The following is a 17861-nucleotide window of genomic DNA, read 5'->3' on the forward strand; positions in this document are numbered from 1 at the left end:
GAGGGTAGAGAACAAAAATCAGTTGAGATTTGCCACTGCCGGACACCATGAATCAATGGGTGATTAAAGAACAAACAGTCATAAGAGCAAGAGAAACAACCAGTGCACTTTAATTTATATCTTGGCCAATGGAATGTGAGAGATTTAAAAAAAATTTGAAAGCAAGTTGTATTTGTGAGACTAAGAATGTGAAATATAACCTGATTATTTTAACCAAGAAAAATGAGTAAAATAAAACCCAGATATATATTTTAAAGGTAAGAAGATATTCATTTGTGCATAAAAACTAATGAGGGTTCCTGCATAAGAACAGTCTGAACATTTGAACATTATTGAGAGGGAGAGATGTCACTATGTTAAAAGACATATCATTCTACCACAAAAATGCATGCTCAAAACAAAGCAAAGGACAGAGTCAGCAAATATTTTTAAAATGTTTTATTATAAAGGATAGGAACCCATGTCCCCATTTTTTTTCAAACCCAGATAAATAAACAGTATATATCATGCTTTTGGTTTTTTTTTTACATGTTTTGTCTTTTGCAACAGTATCTACAAAATGGGATTCCTAACTCAGAGACCTGGAAAAAAAAAGTTGTGAGAACACAGAGGAAGGCAGACCACAGTTTTTGCACCCAAATGACGACTGCACACATTGCGAAGATTGCTGGAAACAGAGACAAAGCAGCACTATGAAGAACTGCTCAGCAAAAAATTGTTGGGTAATTTAAACCACAGAACACAACAAATTAACCCCTTGGGCAGGAGTATTAAAAAAAATCATACAGATGCATAAAAACAAAGCCCTTCCTACTTGGAAAACTTTGAGCTATCAAAATTACAAAAGAATCCTGTGGTGCTCCTTGTTCTTTCATGTTGCCTTAAAAAAATCTATAAAAAACAAAACGAAACTCCACAACCACTATATTGTTGTTTTTGTCTGATTTCAACAATAGCTTTTTTCTAATAAAACAAAAACAAACAACCCCAGTCACATATGTTTAATGGGTCTGATCTTATTCCCATTTCAATCAATGGACATTTTACATTTGATTTCAATTGGAGTAGGATCAGCCTCTTTATTTTTCTCAAAGCAGGAATTGAATGTAGAGACAAATTTCCAAAATTGATTTCCCCATCAGATTATGTCAACAGAGGTTTTTAAATGGAAAGTATAATAGCTTTAAGGTGGGATGCAACCCAACCTCTTTGCTACAAACTTTCTTTTTTCTTATAGGCGCCTTAATATTCCAATATTTGAAATGTGCAGCTCACCCTGCACCAAAGCCACATTTTTAGTATAACAGAAATTACTTAATATGACACATTTTTATGGGAAGTAACATGTGTAGCACCTTTCTAGAGTTAGTTTAATATTATATCCTGTTGTATTTTTGCATTCATGGGCATTGAATAGGGTCAACGCAGCATGTACAAATTAAATGGCCATTATTCTTACTGTAGAGATATAAACATGCTATTTACAATTCATAATTATAATTATTCCTTTATTTTCTATAATGTTGTGATGAATACTTTTTATAGTAATAGCTGAAGCAGAGTGCAAAGCTGGCTTGCTTCAGTTATTCACAAAATAGGTGAAATAATATAGTGAAGAAATGAAGATCTAGTAACAATTTAAAATAATTAATGCTAAAGTGTGCACATGCAAAGATATTTTAAAATGAATCCATCCAGGTAAACTACATGTTTATGCCATTTTTATACACCCTAACAATCTGCTTTCCTGTGTACTTTGTAAGGAAATCGTATATGCAAAATAACATATTTCTTCATGATATAGTTCACATTCTTTAAACTTTCTTCCAATTTTTCAATGTGACATTCAGTCTGTTCTTAATGCAGGCAAAAGCTGCAGGGGGAAAAACATGGTTACTTTTGTTATCACGCTATAAATCCTAGCTCAAGGATTATGCCAATTATCTGGATTACCTACACTTACTTTGCCCTAACAGTGCTGAGCAATTGACGATTTTCTGCATATTATCCTTATCATTCTTCATGCACTCTGACTCAATATGTTTATCAGGAACTTGTTTTACATTTGAAAAGGGCTGAATGAAAAATAACTCTAGCATACACTATTTGATTCTGCGTTTAAGAGAACTCCATCCATCTAACTGAAGACAATGATTGGAGTGGTCATTTTGGATAGTTTAAGATGTACATTAATAAAAGCTTATCTGTAATACTTTTGCATAGATGTGATGCCATTTCACTGCTGAAAACTATTCTTCTCAATAGATTATGGTAGATTTGCTTCTGTTCTTCAGTATTATCCAGTATATTTTTGCATCTTTTACACAAAAGAAAAGACATCTGCTGACAGACACTAGATTCAGTCACGGTAACAGGAACACAAAGTTCACTTGTTCTCCTCCACTGGAAAATTGTTACAGCCACTTTCTCATAGGCCAAGCCGTCCCAATGTCATCAGCATATGGGCTGACTTGTGTAGAGTTTTTGCAGGCTATGAAGTGATAGTGGAGCAACTTTGTGTAGCTCCTACTTGTTGCTTTCATGAAGCCCCCAGCCTTTTAATTCTGAAGGTTACACAAGAAGTTCTTCAGATAAGAGTGATATTGTGTTTTGTTCTTGTGTCCGCTGCTGAGTGCATTTAAAAGTCTAAGGGCCGAATCATCATAGTTGTTGAACGTAAGGAATAGCTGGGGCCTTTGAAGTAGTGCCACTTTATCCCATTTAGTTTTCCATGGTTTTGTCCAGCAGTATAGAACATTCCATTCAGATTGGAAGGGCCGCAGGCATCAAACCACCAGCCTGAAACAATTAAAAACAAGGAATTAAACTGCCAGTTAACAAAGCATTTCCATTTTGTTTTACAGCTTTAACTGATTGGCAATTTGTGGCTCCTGTAAATGTTGTTAGTAGGGCAAAGGTTTTGTTTTATCGCTGTGTTGAGTTATTTTGTGTTCAAGAGACTGCACATTGAGTTGTGCACTGACAGATGGCATAATATGGCTGATGTGATGGAACAAAATAACTATGGATAAAATAAATTGGATTATATGCTAATCCTCCTCTCACAACCGATGTAAGTACAGTAGTCAAATGAATACTTCATAATGTATAATTTCACCTCTTGTGATTTTTTTTCTCAAATTTATTAATTTGAAAGTATTCAGCAAAACCTGTCATTAATTTGTTAAATCTATGGTATGCATGTCAAGCTGTGTTGCTTAGTTTTAATTGGTCAAATGAGTCATATGATTAGTTTCTGTTCTCTGATTGGATAAGTGTAATTCTTATCAGGTAGATAGTATGAATGCTTGAATAAATAGAAAGTAAAATTTTACTTTCAAAATGTGGAATGGAAGATTTACAATTAAATGCTCAAAAGAAAGAGGAGCAAGGATTAGTGGATCTTTTTTCCATTTAAATATCGCAAAAATATAACTTCTTGTTCATCAGTTTGTCAAAACAAGCAGGTTACTGGGTCTGGAAAAACCCAATTCAGTATAATCAACCCAATTTAAGCAATATACTGTTACAGTAAGAAATCAAATACTAGAGCCTGCATACATCCTATCAATTGGACTATGTCATTATTTATTTATAGTATGGTAATACGCAAAAGCCCATTGTTCTGGGTGCTGTAGAAACAGAGTAAGAGACAGTCTCTCTCCCAAAGAATTTACAGTCTAATTTAAAAGAAGATGCAACAGGTGGTGGTTACAAACAATTGACTGGACAAGCAAGGGATTAGAAGGCTAACACTGGTTGGAAATCCATGGTCACTCATACTAGTTTATATGCACAAGGAGATGGTTCTGAAGTTGTGTTTTTTGTGAATTACAGTATTGCCAACCTGAGGTTGTTCAAAAATCATGTGTCAGACATCCCAAAATAATGAGATTGGCTTAAAAATCATGAGAGTTTAAAAAATATAAATTTGGGACACTTTTTATTTTTCTTTTGTTTTCTTAACCTTAAGGATTCTCATTTTCCAAACTTTTTACCACAACCATAGCACTAAAAACTTACTACAACTTAAAAAAAAACCCAGATATTCTCATAAGTAGATGGGCTAGGCCTTAAGAAAAACACCAAATATCACAAGAATTGGCAACACTGAAATCCTGGCTCCACTGAAGACAGTGAAAGTTTTGGCATTGACTTAGCCTGGGTCAGGATTTTACCTACTGGCCATTTACCTAGGCATTCTGTAAAGATGCTCAGCTAAAATGGAGGGAGGAGAAGGAATGAATCCTCCCCTTCAGGCTGCAGAGTGCTGAGGCCCCCTCTCCATGGCTGTCAAAGCCTTGGCGGCTGGATTCCTTGTTTGTGGAGTGGGTGTTGCATAGTTAGAACAAAGGTCAGCAGCATCCCTGGGGTGTAAGTGCCTTTCATCCACCTGGGGGGGAAAGGCAGCATTTGTTCCAAGTCAAATTAGCTCATAAAGTTCCACAGCTAGCCTGATAAAAATAAAACCTGGATCTTTTCCTTTTTCAATTGGGTAATCACCTTGTCCCCTTTCTATGTAGAAGTCACTGACTCCTCAGAAACATCTGTGAACCTGTTGCAAGCAGCACCATCAGAATTCTACCAGGACCAGATAATGATCAAGCAGTGCACATATTTAGTTCAGTGACGTGAGGTTTCTTTGACTCCATGGAACAATTCCATGTCTTGCAAATAAAGATAAAGCCTTTTTAATGTTTAGTGTTTATTGTTCCCAGTCCAATGCGAGTCCCACTCTTGAGCTGGAATTCAAAAACCAAGATCTTTTTTTGCAGTGCATACTTCCTCCAGTGTCAGCAGATTCTGCAGTTAGAGTTGTATCTGATTATAATGATCCATTGTTTTGGGGGCTTTAAACCACTGGATACAATAGTGACAGTGAGTAGTATAAACATCCAGTGTTTACTCTACCCTTTGCATTCAGACCTATGTTATTTAAGTTTTTAGTCTTGTAAAGTAATTTCTTAGATTTTGGATACTACTCAGTGGGGTGTTTTTTTTTCACAAGTAACACTTCATAATCAAATCTTGGGGGGAGGATTTATGCCAGATAAATTCTGGCAAACTTTTATTTTGATACATTTGACCTCTCTTGGATTACAAAGTTATACCTACGGGGCTAATAATCAAAGAAGGAGAAAGCTGTACAACTGATGTACTGTAACTACAGCATGATCTTGTAGAAACTTAAGACAAAGCTGAACAGAGAAAACCTAACACTCATGTTTCAAAGTTGGAACACAAATGCAGCTGGATTCTGTTTATGGTATCACAATACAGACATGGCAAGCTGCATTAGTACCATTTCATTTTACAGGCACAAGAACAGCAGGAAGGTAGGACTTGATCTGGGGTTTTGCATTCAGTGGTGTCCTACAAATGCTGCCCAAAGAAAATAAAATTCTGAAATGGTACTAATAAAAAAAGTACTGGGAGGTGTTATAGGGGGGAGTTGTGAAACAGTCCATCAAAGTTTTCTTTTCTTAAGACTAATTCCCCCTTTAATATTTTTAGTAGTACTCTTTATCATACCACATGCTTCCAAGTATGATTATATGTGGGCTTTTTTAGAGAGGTTTCTCATTAGTACACTAACGTGTTTTTATTTTCCCTCTTTTTGTTTTTTTAATTTCTCCCCATCCCTGTTCACAATTTTTGAGAAGCCTCTTCCCATATCCCTTTACAAGCCCCCGCAAGTGTCCCAAAAGCCTCTAACATCAGAGTTCTCTACTTTGAATTCAGCAGAGGTGATGCTGGGCCACCAACCAGATTTTCAGCATGGTTGTGTGTTGGGGTAGAGGGTGGAATGGCGAGAGTGGCTTTTTTGAAGAGTTGTGAGGGAAGAAGGGAAGGAAGAGTGAAGTGCAGGCTTCCCAGATAGCTGCAAAAGAAGACATAGGAATTGCCATGCTGGGTCAGACCAATGGTCCAGCTCATCTAATAGCTTGTCTACACCAATGCCAGACATTTCAGAGGAAGAAACCCTGCAGGTATGGGATAGACAGACCCAGGTCAATCCTCCTCCTAACCCCCAATAGTTAGAGGTTGGCTTATGCCTGAAGCTTGAAAGATCTTGTTTATTTTTAATACACTACAACAACGCTGGATATTCTCGTTATCCATTTAAATATCGAATCTTTCTTTGAATTCCAGGAATATATATAATATCATGTGGTAATGAGTTTCACAGACTACTTGTGTAGGAATATAATTTCCTTTTATCACTTTTAAATTGGCTACCTTTCAATTTAATTGACTGTCCCTTTGTTCTTGTGTTATGAGATGGGTGAACAGTAGTGCCCGATCTACCTTCTTTATATTATTCATCTTAGTAATCTCCTGTCATAGGTCAACAGTCCCAATAATTTCCGGCTCTCGCCTTTTCCGTGCTCCTATTCATTTTCATCATCCATCTGTGAACTGTCCCTCTCCTGCTATATTCTTTTTGAGATAGGGGTTTCCATATTCCTGGTGAGGGCATAGTATTGGTTTATATTCTGGCATTATGATATGTCCATGTTTTTCAGTATCTCATGGATTCTAACATTTTGTTTGATTTTTTTTTATGGCTGCTGCACACTGAGGAGAGATTTTCACTGTACTATCTACAGTGATGCCTGGGTTCTTCAAGTCAGCCACTGGTGTGAGTCATGAAGAAGAGAAGTAGGCAAAAAGGTAGGAAAAGCAAGCCTCTAGTGCACTAGAAGGGAAGAGGCTCTGAGAAGGTTAAGAAAGGTTGTGTTCAAAATTATAGATAGTTTGTACATGTTTCTGTAAGTATCAAGACTTGTAGTTGCTTATGTCAACTGAAAAGAGCTTCCTAATTTTTTTAGGTTAAACCATCTCTAATAATTTCATTTGTATGGGTAATGTCAAGCAACCTTATGTCATATAGTATACTGTCTAAACAAAATATGATTTAGATAATGTATTACACCTCTACCCCAATATAACGCTGTCCTCGGGAGCCAAAAAATCTTACCGCATTATAGGTGTAACCACAGTATATTGAACTTGCTTTGATCCACTGGAGCGCGCAGCCCCGCCCCCCTGGAGCGCTGCTTTACCGCGTTATATCCGAATTTGTGTTATATCGGGTCGCGTTATATCGGGGTAGAGGTGTACTACATTGTTTTAAAACCATCTAAAGAAATAAACATTGATCCCCACTGTGGGCAGCTGCTCTTCTGCAACATGTTTTCTGGTGTTCTGTGTTTTTTAAATGATGCTGTTACTTCTAGTGAAAAGCTGTGAAATTTGAAACCAACTAATTTTCATGAAAAGAAATTAAATCTATTTTGAATACTTCAGATACATTCACCCTTGTATTGGAGATTTCTACTGTTCTACTGCCTTACCTGTGTTCTGAGGGTGTGTGAGAGATCATCGCTAAACATTCTTGTAAAAACAGCCTAAAAATGTAACAGCTGCCCGTGTGAACACTGGGATGACTCTCTTATTGGTCACATTTCTCTGAGATCACACTCACACATTTTGTATGTTTAAAATCTGCAGTCATGAAAGCAAACAAAACAAAACATAAAACCCCCAAAGGGGTGATGGTGGCGGCATTTGCATGTAGCTGCTGTGGAAATGGCCTTCCTAATTACCTGGTTTGTATGCACAAATGCAGGCTTTCCATGTACAAATGGGTAAATGTGTAAGAGTGTTGTGGCTTGTTTGAAACTATGGCCCAAACCTCTTGTCCATTAGCTACTGCCCATCAATTCACCAGATATACTGTAATTCTGTAGTATATTGGGTGTTTATCATGGCCATTAAGTTCCAGAGTGGGGGCTTCTCTTGGCTGCTTTATTCTTCACAGACTCTGGGAATGGCTTTCTGAAGTGTGGGCACTTGGTGACTAGACATTTTTTATCCCTCTTCTGCTTCCTAAACCCTGTGAATGCAAGCTCACGTCCATCAAACACAACATGCAGCGTTCAAGTCTGATCTGTCAGGCTCAAAATGTGGCTTATTTGGGGAGAGTATGTGGGTGGCCTTATTGGATGAACAATTCCTTTGAAAATCCAATGTCTCTTTCTGGTCCCTTGTATGTTGTGTTTGTGCCCATAGAATTTGAGCTCAGCAGCAGAGCACCTACAGGAGAGTGAAACCCTAACCCAAGGGTAGGCAACCTATGGCACGCGTGCCAAAGGCGGCACATGAGCTGATTTTCAGTGGCACTCCCACTGCCCGTTTCCTGGCCACCAGTCCAGGGGGCTCTGCATTTTAATTTAATTTTAAATGAAGCTTCTTAAACATTTTAAAAACCTTATTTACTTTACATACAACAATAGTTTAGTTATATATTACACTGCTCTACAGCCAAAATGCTTCTGAAATAAATGTAGTCAAACTTTACTAATTCTGGGTCACTGAGAACGAAAATGATGCTTAAAATTGTTCATTGGCTCTAGTTTTCAAGATATGCTGTTGGGTCAGTATATACGACCCTTGACTTGGGAATGGCGGAGGATAAGTGAGTTATAAAGGGAAGGGATTTCAAATTAAACCAGAAATGACTAAAATACATCTTTGACTGGATCTATGAATAAATCTATGACTGGGTTTGGACAGTACTTGCTTTTTAGGCAAAACAATGAATGATGCAATCTGAAGCTGGTATTGCGTCATACATGATATGAATTGCATCATGTTATTCCTAGAAGTCATGGATGACGCAATCATAACAAATTGCCCTATACCAGCTCTAGAAATCATACGGTGTCATGCTCTCTTATTTGTCAGTGTTTGATTTTGCAAAGGGACACATTTCTGTTTAGCCAAAGTGAGCAGAGATGCCTCGTACTTGTGTGAACAGTGCAGATAACTTCTGCTAGGTTTGTGGTGAAGTGACTTTTGCATCACAAAAGCGCAGAATAACCACTATGGTTAAGAAAACCTATCACCTTTATTTTGGCTGCAAAATTGGAGATCAGGACAAGAGGTGGGCCCCACACATATGCTGCAACACTTGTGCAACAAACCTTCGCCAGTGGTTGAACAGGAAAAGGAAATCTATGCCTTTTGCAGTGCCAATGATTTGGAGAGAGCCAACAGATCATACCAGCAATTGTTACTTCTGCATGGTGCCTCCAGTTGGTAAAGGTGTGTCAAAGAAGAAAAAGTGGACTGTACATTATCCAAAGATTCCATCAGCTATTCGCCCAGTACCCCACGGAAAAGAACTGCCGGTTCCTGATGCACCAGAATCATTCTCACTTGAGTCAGACGAGGAAGAGGAAGAGGATGAAACTTCTGGTCCTGAACCATCAATGTCACAGGACCCACCTTTTCTCCCATCCTCCTCCTCTGAACCACACCTCATAACACAAGGTGAACTGAATGACCTTGTCAGGGATTTGGAACTACCCAAGAGTAAGGCAGAGCTGTTGGGCTCCAGACTACAGCAGTGGAATCTCCTGGCAGGTGATGTTAGGGTTTCTATGTTCCATGACGTTCAAAAGGATCTTGTCCCATTCTTCTTCATGGAAGGTGATCTTGTAGCCTGCAACAACATCGATGGTGTGATGGCAGCCCTCAACATCGTTCACGATCCAGATGAGTGGAGACTGTTCATTGATTCATCGAAGACGAGTCTTAAAGCTGTTTTACTGCATAATGGCAATGTTTTGCCATCAATTCCAGTTGGTCATGCAGTCCATGTGAAGGAAACCTATGACAACATGAAACAACTTTTGAGGTGCATAAACTATGACCAACATCAGTGGCAGCTTTGTGGCGATTTGAAGGTTGTTGCTCTCTTGCTTGGTCTGCAGACTGGATACACAAAGTACTGCTGTTTTCTCTGCAAATGGGATAGTCGTGCAAGAGATTCCCACTACATCAAGAAAGATTGGCCACTCCGACAGTCATTGGAGCCTGGGAGGAAAAGTGTTCAGCATCCACCACTTGTTGAATCAAGGAAGATTTTGTTACCACCCTTACACATCAAGCTGGGTCTGATGAAGAACTTTGTCAAGGCCATTGACAAAACACAAGCAGCTTTCAAGTACCTCCGTGGAAAATTTCCAAGGTTAAGTGAAGCTAAGATAAAGGAAGGTGTCCTTGTTGGTCCTCAGATTCGTGAACTTCTTCGAGATGATGCATTTGACCATGCCCTGCGTGGCAAGGAAAAGACGGCATGGAAAGCCTTCCAGTTAGTGGCAATAAATTTTCTCGGAAATAACAAGGCAGACAACTACAGGTTGTTGGTGGAAAACCTCCTCAAGGCATACAAAAGCCTTGGTTGCAACATGTCACTAAAGATACATTTTTTGCACTCTCATCTAGATTTTTTTCCACCGAACTGCGGAGCAGGGAGCGATGAGCACGGCGAGCGATTTCACCAGGACATTGCAACAATGGAGAAACACTATCAGGGCAAATGGAGCCCATCAATGCTTGCAGACTATTGCTGGACAGTGACAAGAGATGCTCCATTTAATGAATACAAGAGACAAGCCAAGAAGCGCCAAGTAGACACTGAATAGGACTAAACTATGTACATAATAGTTTTTTGCCTTTTGTTTCATAATAAATTTTATTTATATAACCCTTTTGCTGATTTTTAAAGTGGTACATAAACAGGACAGGTGAAATATTATCATGTAAAGCAACCATAAGCACATGAAAAGACCTAGGTTTACAATTTATGATTAAAACTCTACTATCTACACAATATACATAGACATAAAATGTAAAAACTTAAATATCTTTAAAACAACTGATTGGCTACTGTTTCTATTGTCATATTTGAATTCAGCACATCAAAATACATAATAAATAGCACATTTTATCTCTGAAGCAGACGACTTCTCAAAAATTGTAGACCAGTGTTATAGACTTATAGAAAGAGACCTTCTAAAAACGTTAAAATGTATTACTGGCACGCGAAACCTTAAATTAGAGAGAATAAATGAAGACTCGGCACACTACTTCTGAAAGGTTGCCGACCCCTTACCTAACCTAAAATATTGAACCATATTTTGCTTACCATTTGAAAGACAGACAATAAACTTACTATTATACCAGATTCGGACCTTTCTGCTATATTGGACCTTAGAGGAGCAGGATAGTTTTTATGATTTCAGTAAAGCACTGTATCAGCAAGACTATAATGTAGGATATGGATAAAAGTGGAGAAAGTGTGAACATCTCTGTGACTGTAGAGAAGAAATTTCTTGGTAGAAAATAAAATCAAAGGGCACATGCTTCCCGTGAGCTTTTCACATTATCTGGATTGCAAGGTCCTTTTGCATAATGTTAATGGGCCACAATGTAAAATTAACAAAGAGCATGTTCAAGGACAGTCATGCTCTGACTTTTCTATTAAATTTATTAGAAGATTTTTAAGTCAGTCACCATTTGGTTGTTATTCAAACACTTTATGTGCTATTGTCCATCCTTCTATATATCATTGTTAAGCACTGTAACACACAACTGGCTTTTGTTAATAATATTTTTCATATTCCCCCTTTTTAAAGAAAAATGTCATCATATGCCAATCATTTTGTTTCTGAATGATAAATACATTGATAATTGCTATATACAATGCTTCATGAGGGTCCACTTCATATAGATCTATGTGAGAAAGAGAGATGAATTAAACAAATTCACCCAGAAATTTTAAACCTTTTAAACACAGATATTTGGATACAAGGGTTCAAAGGCAGGGTTGCAAGGGCTTTATGGTCATTCTTCTCTAAACTGGTAGACATTGCCATTTTGAATGTTGTCATTCCAAACAAGGGGATAGAAAAGACCTGCAGCCTTATTTGACTACATATCTCATGTAGTGTTGTCACTATAAAACCAGGAGCTTTATTGCAAGCTTTGGTGGGATCTCATTTGCAGCTCTCTTCCTGGAAATTCACAAAACTGACCATTTTCAGAAAGAGGCAGTGGAGAACTAGGACATTGGATGCAGGACTGTCAGTGAGAGATTTCCCTCTTACGAAGCAGTCCATGGAATGAAAAGGTTGGGGAATCACTGAGTTGTAGAGTCCATTTTTTATGGGTGTGTGATGGTGGTTGAGAATGTTATGTATCCTCTGAAAGTCAGCAGGCCAGACCAAGGAAGCTACACTGAATTGCACCAGCTGAGGATCTGGCCTATTACCTCCGGCAACCTCTAATGCTCTTCCTGAGTTGGCTCAAACTTTATGCACTCTTTGGAATTGTGACATCTGTATTTTCCTTGGAAGTTACCTATCTTCTACTACCTAGCCTTGAAGGTGTCTGTTTCCTATTAGCACCAGGCCAATGTGTTGTTATTTGTTAAGGAATCTTGCCATGCAAAGTGCTGTGTACATAAATCACCTATGCCTTCTTCTAGAATAATGCTAAAAAGTATTTTTGGTCTTTATCCTTTCTTCAGCTGATTGTCCTGAGAAATTGTATCAGACTTTGGAAAGCTCTCTTCCCCAACTGTTGGTATAATGTGAACATGAGAGAAGTGATTACAATTATCACAACAATGGTACGCTTTGCAACAAAAGCCTCTATAATATTAGGTTACCTTGTTGTAGTAACATGTTATATAGTAAAGAAAGTGTGTTACAAGGCTTTGAGGATAAGAAAGAATGACCTGTAGTAGAAACATCAACCTACATACTATGGCAATAAGTGCTTTATAAATGTTTTAGAAATAAATAATATTGTTTTAGACGTGTAACCTTCAATAAGTGTGAAACACTTGCATTTTTTATACCTTCCAAAAAAACTCAGGGAGATTTTCAAAGGGACAAAGGGTAATTAGGCATCCATGGGGTAGAAAACCACAAAGGGGATTTAGGCTGAGCATTGGGGACCTCTAACTTTAGGCACCCTGCCACCTACTAGCATTGACAGCCCTGGGTTAGGTCCACAGGCTTTCTGTAAAATGCACGGGAAGAGTGAGGAGCCTACGAATGGGATTCACAAAAGCCAACATGCTGAGTGGAGAGCTGCCTAAGCTAGCCAGTAGGAAGTGCTGAGGAGAGGGGTGTGGCCTAAGTTTAGGTGCCTGTCTCCATTCAGAGCCATAAACCCGCTACTGGAGTTAGGCGACAAAGCCAGCTCAGTCCTTTCTCACACATATAAAAGACATTGCGAGTGCCACCCTCAGAATGCCACACAATTCAGTGGCTAGAGCATTCACTTGAGAGGTGGGAGAACCTGGGTTCAAGTCCTTGCTCCAGGTAGAATGGGGATTTGAACTGAAGGTTCCCACATCCTGAGTGAGCACTCTAACCACTGGGCTATAAAGCATAAGGGGGCAATAGCACCTCTTCAAGCTGTGTTGTGTGCGGGGACCTGACCCAGCATATGTGCTCTAAGGTAGCTTCTGAATATATGTACTTGCCGGTATGACAGGCAGACATTTAAGTGCCTATGAGACTTTATCAGTGGAAACTTAGGAGCCTAAGGGATTTAGGTGCCTACAGGGTTAGGGGGCATCTGAGTGAGGGTATGAGGATCTAAATTTTGGACTTAGGCTCTTAAATAAATCCCTCTATGGAACTGGCCCCACCTGTCTATTTAAATTAATGGGAGTTGGATACCTAACTCCAATTTGTGCCTCTGAACACTACCCCCCAAGATCAACCTGAAGTAGGGTCAATAAACATAGCATAGCCCCTAAGAGCATTTGACATCTGAATTAATTCTTCTGATGAGGCTGCTGCACAGTATTTAATCTTTTTTGGAATAACACTTTTGATGTGGACCAGATGGGAAGTGGAAGCTAATGAGATCACTGAGAGAGCCACATGGGCGTTCTTCAAATCTTTATTTTCAGCCCTGACTATAACCATCTCACAAACTTTGTCTGCAGTTTATTTCAGTCTTTATTCCTGACACAAATATATTGGGTACATCTCACAGAGGCTACAGGATCCCCAAAGCTCTCAAGATAGTCAGAAACCTGATTGTAGATTTCATATAATTCATAATTAAAGTGCTGTCTGTGGGGCTGCCAAAAACAACAGAGGGCTTGACAATATTCAATCCCCAGTTTTTGACAGAGAGCTTTTTTAACAAACTGTCATCACAGTCACTTTTCTTACTCTGCCCTTTTGTTGTGACATAAAATTGGAATCAATCTATTGAACGTTCCTGTTTTGAAAGATTTAATTGATATTTCTCAGGGAGTGAGAAAATCAACATCACTGGGAAAATGCAGTAGAATGTGTAAGGAGAAATTTAATAGGGTGAAATATTTAGAGACTAAGGGAAAAACAATTAGTGATTTTGAGGACTTGACTCTTTTATAAAACAATAAATTACTCAAACAATCTTACTTGTAAAACTGATTAAATTATCCCTGAAGACTAATTGCATTTCTTTGCTTTTTTCCTTTTTGAACTTTACTCTGAGCTTGGCAGTTCACCTCTTTTCCACTCCCTCCTTTCATTTGCCTCTCCAGTATATTTAGCCCTGGACTTCACAACAGAGGTAGGTCCATGTAAGGCAGCATACATCGACCTAATTCTGTAAGTGTCCACACTAAAATCTAGCTCCAACCAATATAACTATTACTGCTGCATTTCAGAAGCCATCCCATGATGCGCCACACTGACAGTTAAGTCGCTCTTGGTGAGGACGCACACCGCTGACACAAGGAGCGTAATGTGGACATTCAAAAGTATCTTTCATTTAATTACTGCGGTGGCTGTATGTCAGCATAACTTAGGTCAATTTTGTAGTGTAGACATACCCTTAGAGGATAGAGAGATTTTTCAGTTAATTTACAGACCCAATGCAGCGGAATATTCCTGTGTCTTTCAGAGCCCTGTGGAATGAGAGCTCTACAGCAGACTAAGGCTATGTCTACACTACAGACCTTACAGTGGCACAGCTGTACTGCTGCAGTTCCACCACCGTAGGGCCTCCCATCTAGGCGCTCTATGCCGAGGGGAGAGAACTCTCTTGTCGGCATAATTAAACCACCCCCAACAAGCGGCGGCACATATGTCGGTGGGAGAGCATCTCCTGCCAACATAGCACTGTCCACACTGGCACTTTTGTCAGTGAAACGTATGACTGTCGGGTGTGTTTTTCACACCCCTGACCAACAAAAGTTTTACAGACAAACGTGCCAGGGTAGACATCGCCTACGCTTAGCAGGGAACACTGACCTGCCATGCAAGCCAAAATAACTAGCTCCCAAGAGGCAGCTGCTTGGGAAAGGAGAGCATTTCTCCTGCTTCAGTCTGCACTGCCCCAAATTCTGTATACCAGTATAAATATTCCTGTACGGGAAGGGGAATAAGCTACAGCAGTTTGTCATCTCTATACCACTATGATTGTGTCCCTACTAGGGGTTGTATCAGTATCACTATTTAAGTTAAAAAATCACACTGCTAAACTGAAACAGTTATACCAGTACAAAACTTGGGGGTAAACCAGGCCTTAATATCTTGATAGGCTTTTCCTCCAGCATTTTCTTTTCTTCTGTTTCCCTCCATCCCCTCTCTTGCCTGAATTGTTCTGTCCTCTCATCTTCTCATCTCTAAAAAGGCCTCTCTCCCTCCCATTTCTGATCTCCCTCCTTCCCCACACCCTTAACCTCTTCCTTCTCCTCCTCTTCCTTCCACAAACTCTCACCTCCTTCACCCTTTCTCTCATTTTCCTTCCCCCTTTCCCCTTTATTGTATGCCACCACTTGTTGCAGCTTGTTTCAAATTAGATTGTAAACTTTTGGGTGCCAGAGTGTAGCTCTGTGTTTCTACAGCACCTGACAGGGACCTGAGGGCACAATCACAATGCCAATAATAACAACCTCCCAAGGAGTTTCACACAGCACTGCACATCATCTTTCCCTCTCCCCAAAGTTGCTTCATCATGGTCCGTTTAGAAATACACAGCAGATTAAAAGTTATAGAATGCCTTCATGGGACTATACTTACCTCCGGTTAGCATGAGAGCACATTTGCACATGCAGTTGTCATTATCGGCATCTTTAGTACTGAAATCAGCGCCATGTAAGATCAGGCTACTCTGCTTTCCTGCTGTTCCTGTGTGTCCTTTTAGATACAGCCTGAAATAGTCAAAGCAAACAGTCATATCACCAAAGGTAACAATAAAAGATCGAGATCTTCATGCTGGGATTGGCTTCTGCGGTGATGTACACACTGAAGGTTACAGAAACCTCACAAATGTCTTGGGTTTTGGCTCAATCCATTTGTTGTTTCAGAGGTAAGATGAAGAAATCCAGAGTGTTTCAACATATCTTCACTAGGGCATAAGTTCTGTCGCTGACCAAAACTCATTACAAATGATCTAAACTGGGAAAAGGAGGAGAGAGAGACAGAGAGGAGAGGGGGAAAGGGACAGAAAGATGAGTGAAGGGAGAGAGCAAGGGGAAAAGAAGGTATGGATTCACATGGGGGCATTGTTCATACAGGGCCCAATTTTATCCCCTTCTCTTACTCATGCTGACTAATACCTTAAGCTGCAAATTTTCCCAGTAATTTCAATGAGACTAATTGCAGAGTGAGGTACAATTCATTGTGACTCAGTGAACTGTAAGAATTTTGATTGTTTGCAGAATAAGGCACTACTCAGTATACCTAGAGTTGGATGTATATTTTAGCATGACACAATTTTGCTACACACTTAGCTTTATATTAATGTTAATGGATGTGGTGCTGCTAATCCCCAGGCACTGCACTGAAAATTTGACCCCTTCATGGTTTGAAATAGTTCCAAAATTTTTAGAAGGGACAGATGATCCAATGGTTAATGAACTAGCCAGACACCTGGGCTCAATTCCTTGCTCTGCCACTGAAAAATGATAAAAGACAAAAATGCTGTATCATCCATGGGTGAACACTTTCACAGAGTGCTCTCACAAGATCTGATCTTTCAATACATGTCCTAAAAAGAAACCTGCTAAACACCTTCAAAAAGTGAGCCTGGGAACTTAAAGTCATTATTCTGCTAGACAGCAAAAACTATGGGCTTAACCTGGACATTGGCTTTATGGCTCATTACAATAATTTGTAACACACCACACTGCCTGCTATCCTTAATTGCTTACATCAAGCATAACAATTTCACCCCGACTTCATTTCAAATGATCACCTCCAACAAGCGTTACCCCTTTTACTCAACAATTTGTCTCAACTTGTATTTAGCTCAGACTCTCTGCTTCTTTCCCCAGGCCTGAAGGAGAGCTCTGTGTAGCTTGAAAGCTTGTACCTTCCATCAACAGAAGTTGGTCCAATAAAAGATATTACCTCACCTACCTTGTCTCTCTCATACCCTGGTACCAACACTGAAAAAATCTGAGGAAAGACTAAAACGTCCTACAAAATTTAAAGTATACCTAATGCCAGAGAAACAGAAATGTCAATGCCTTGTGCTGTTGTTCAATCACAGTATCAATTAGCTGATTTTTCTTTAGCATATTACTTCACCAAGGGATATCTGAGCTTTGGGGCAATTTAGTCTAAGTGCTGGCTTTGCTCACGTTCATTTATTTGTTTCATATCATCAACCAAAAGCCTGGAATTGGTGCTGTCTACATTCACTAGGCTGGACGCTGATGACTTATTTTGCTAGTTGTGCTTAATTGTTTGTAGAACAAAATAAATTTCCCTGCGGTTGTGTTGATAGAAAAAATTAATCCAGTGCATGATATCTATGAGCTTGCTTTCAACTGCCCCCCAGAATCAGTGCAGCAGCAGCACCAAGCTCACAGACGGCTTATGTCAGTTAAAAAAAACACTGACTGCTGTTTTCCTCAATCAGTAAAGACAGTGCTGGCCAGATCATTTTATTAACAAACCACACCATAAACCCACTTAGTCCCAATAAAATCATACATATACTACAACAGAACGACAAATCACTGAGCAATAGGAGCTGTCTGT

General features: G+C 39.2%; 1 protein-coding gene across 2 annotated transcripts in view; it reads right to left on the minus strand.

The window, feature by feature from the left end:
• Positions 1-516: 516 nt before the first annotated feature.
• The window catches only part of ANGPT1 (angiopoietin 1), a 201326-nt gene continuing 183981 nt past the window's right edge, over positions 517-17861 (minus strand). Inside the window, exons 8-9 of one of the 2 annotated variants that reach the window (XM_024194494.2) lie at positions 15894-16024; positions 517-2799 (exon numbers count right to left, since the gene is read on the minus strand). In XM_024194494.2, the coding sequence (XP_024050262.1) occupies positions 2639-2799; positions 15894-16024 (292 nt within the window). In that variant the 3' untranslated portion in view covers positions 517-2638. Of the gene's footprint in view, positions 2800-10967; positions 11587-15893; positions 16025-17861 lie in introns of those variants that run through there. The other variant, XM_024194495.1, reaches the window with a different exon arrangement.

The sequence above is a fragment of the Terrapene carolina genome, unplaced genomic scaffold (assembly GCF_002925995.2).
Source record: "Terrapene carolina triunguis isolate 2854851 unplaced genomic scaffold, T_m_triunguis-2.0 Scaffold58, whole genome shotgun sequence".
Lineage (NCBI taxonomy): Eukaryota > Metazoa > Chordata > Testudines > Emydidae > Terrapene > Terrapene triunguis.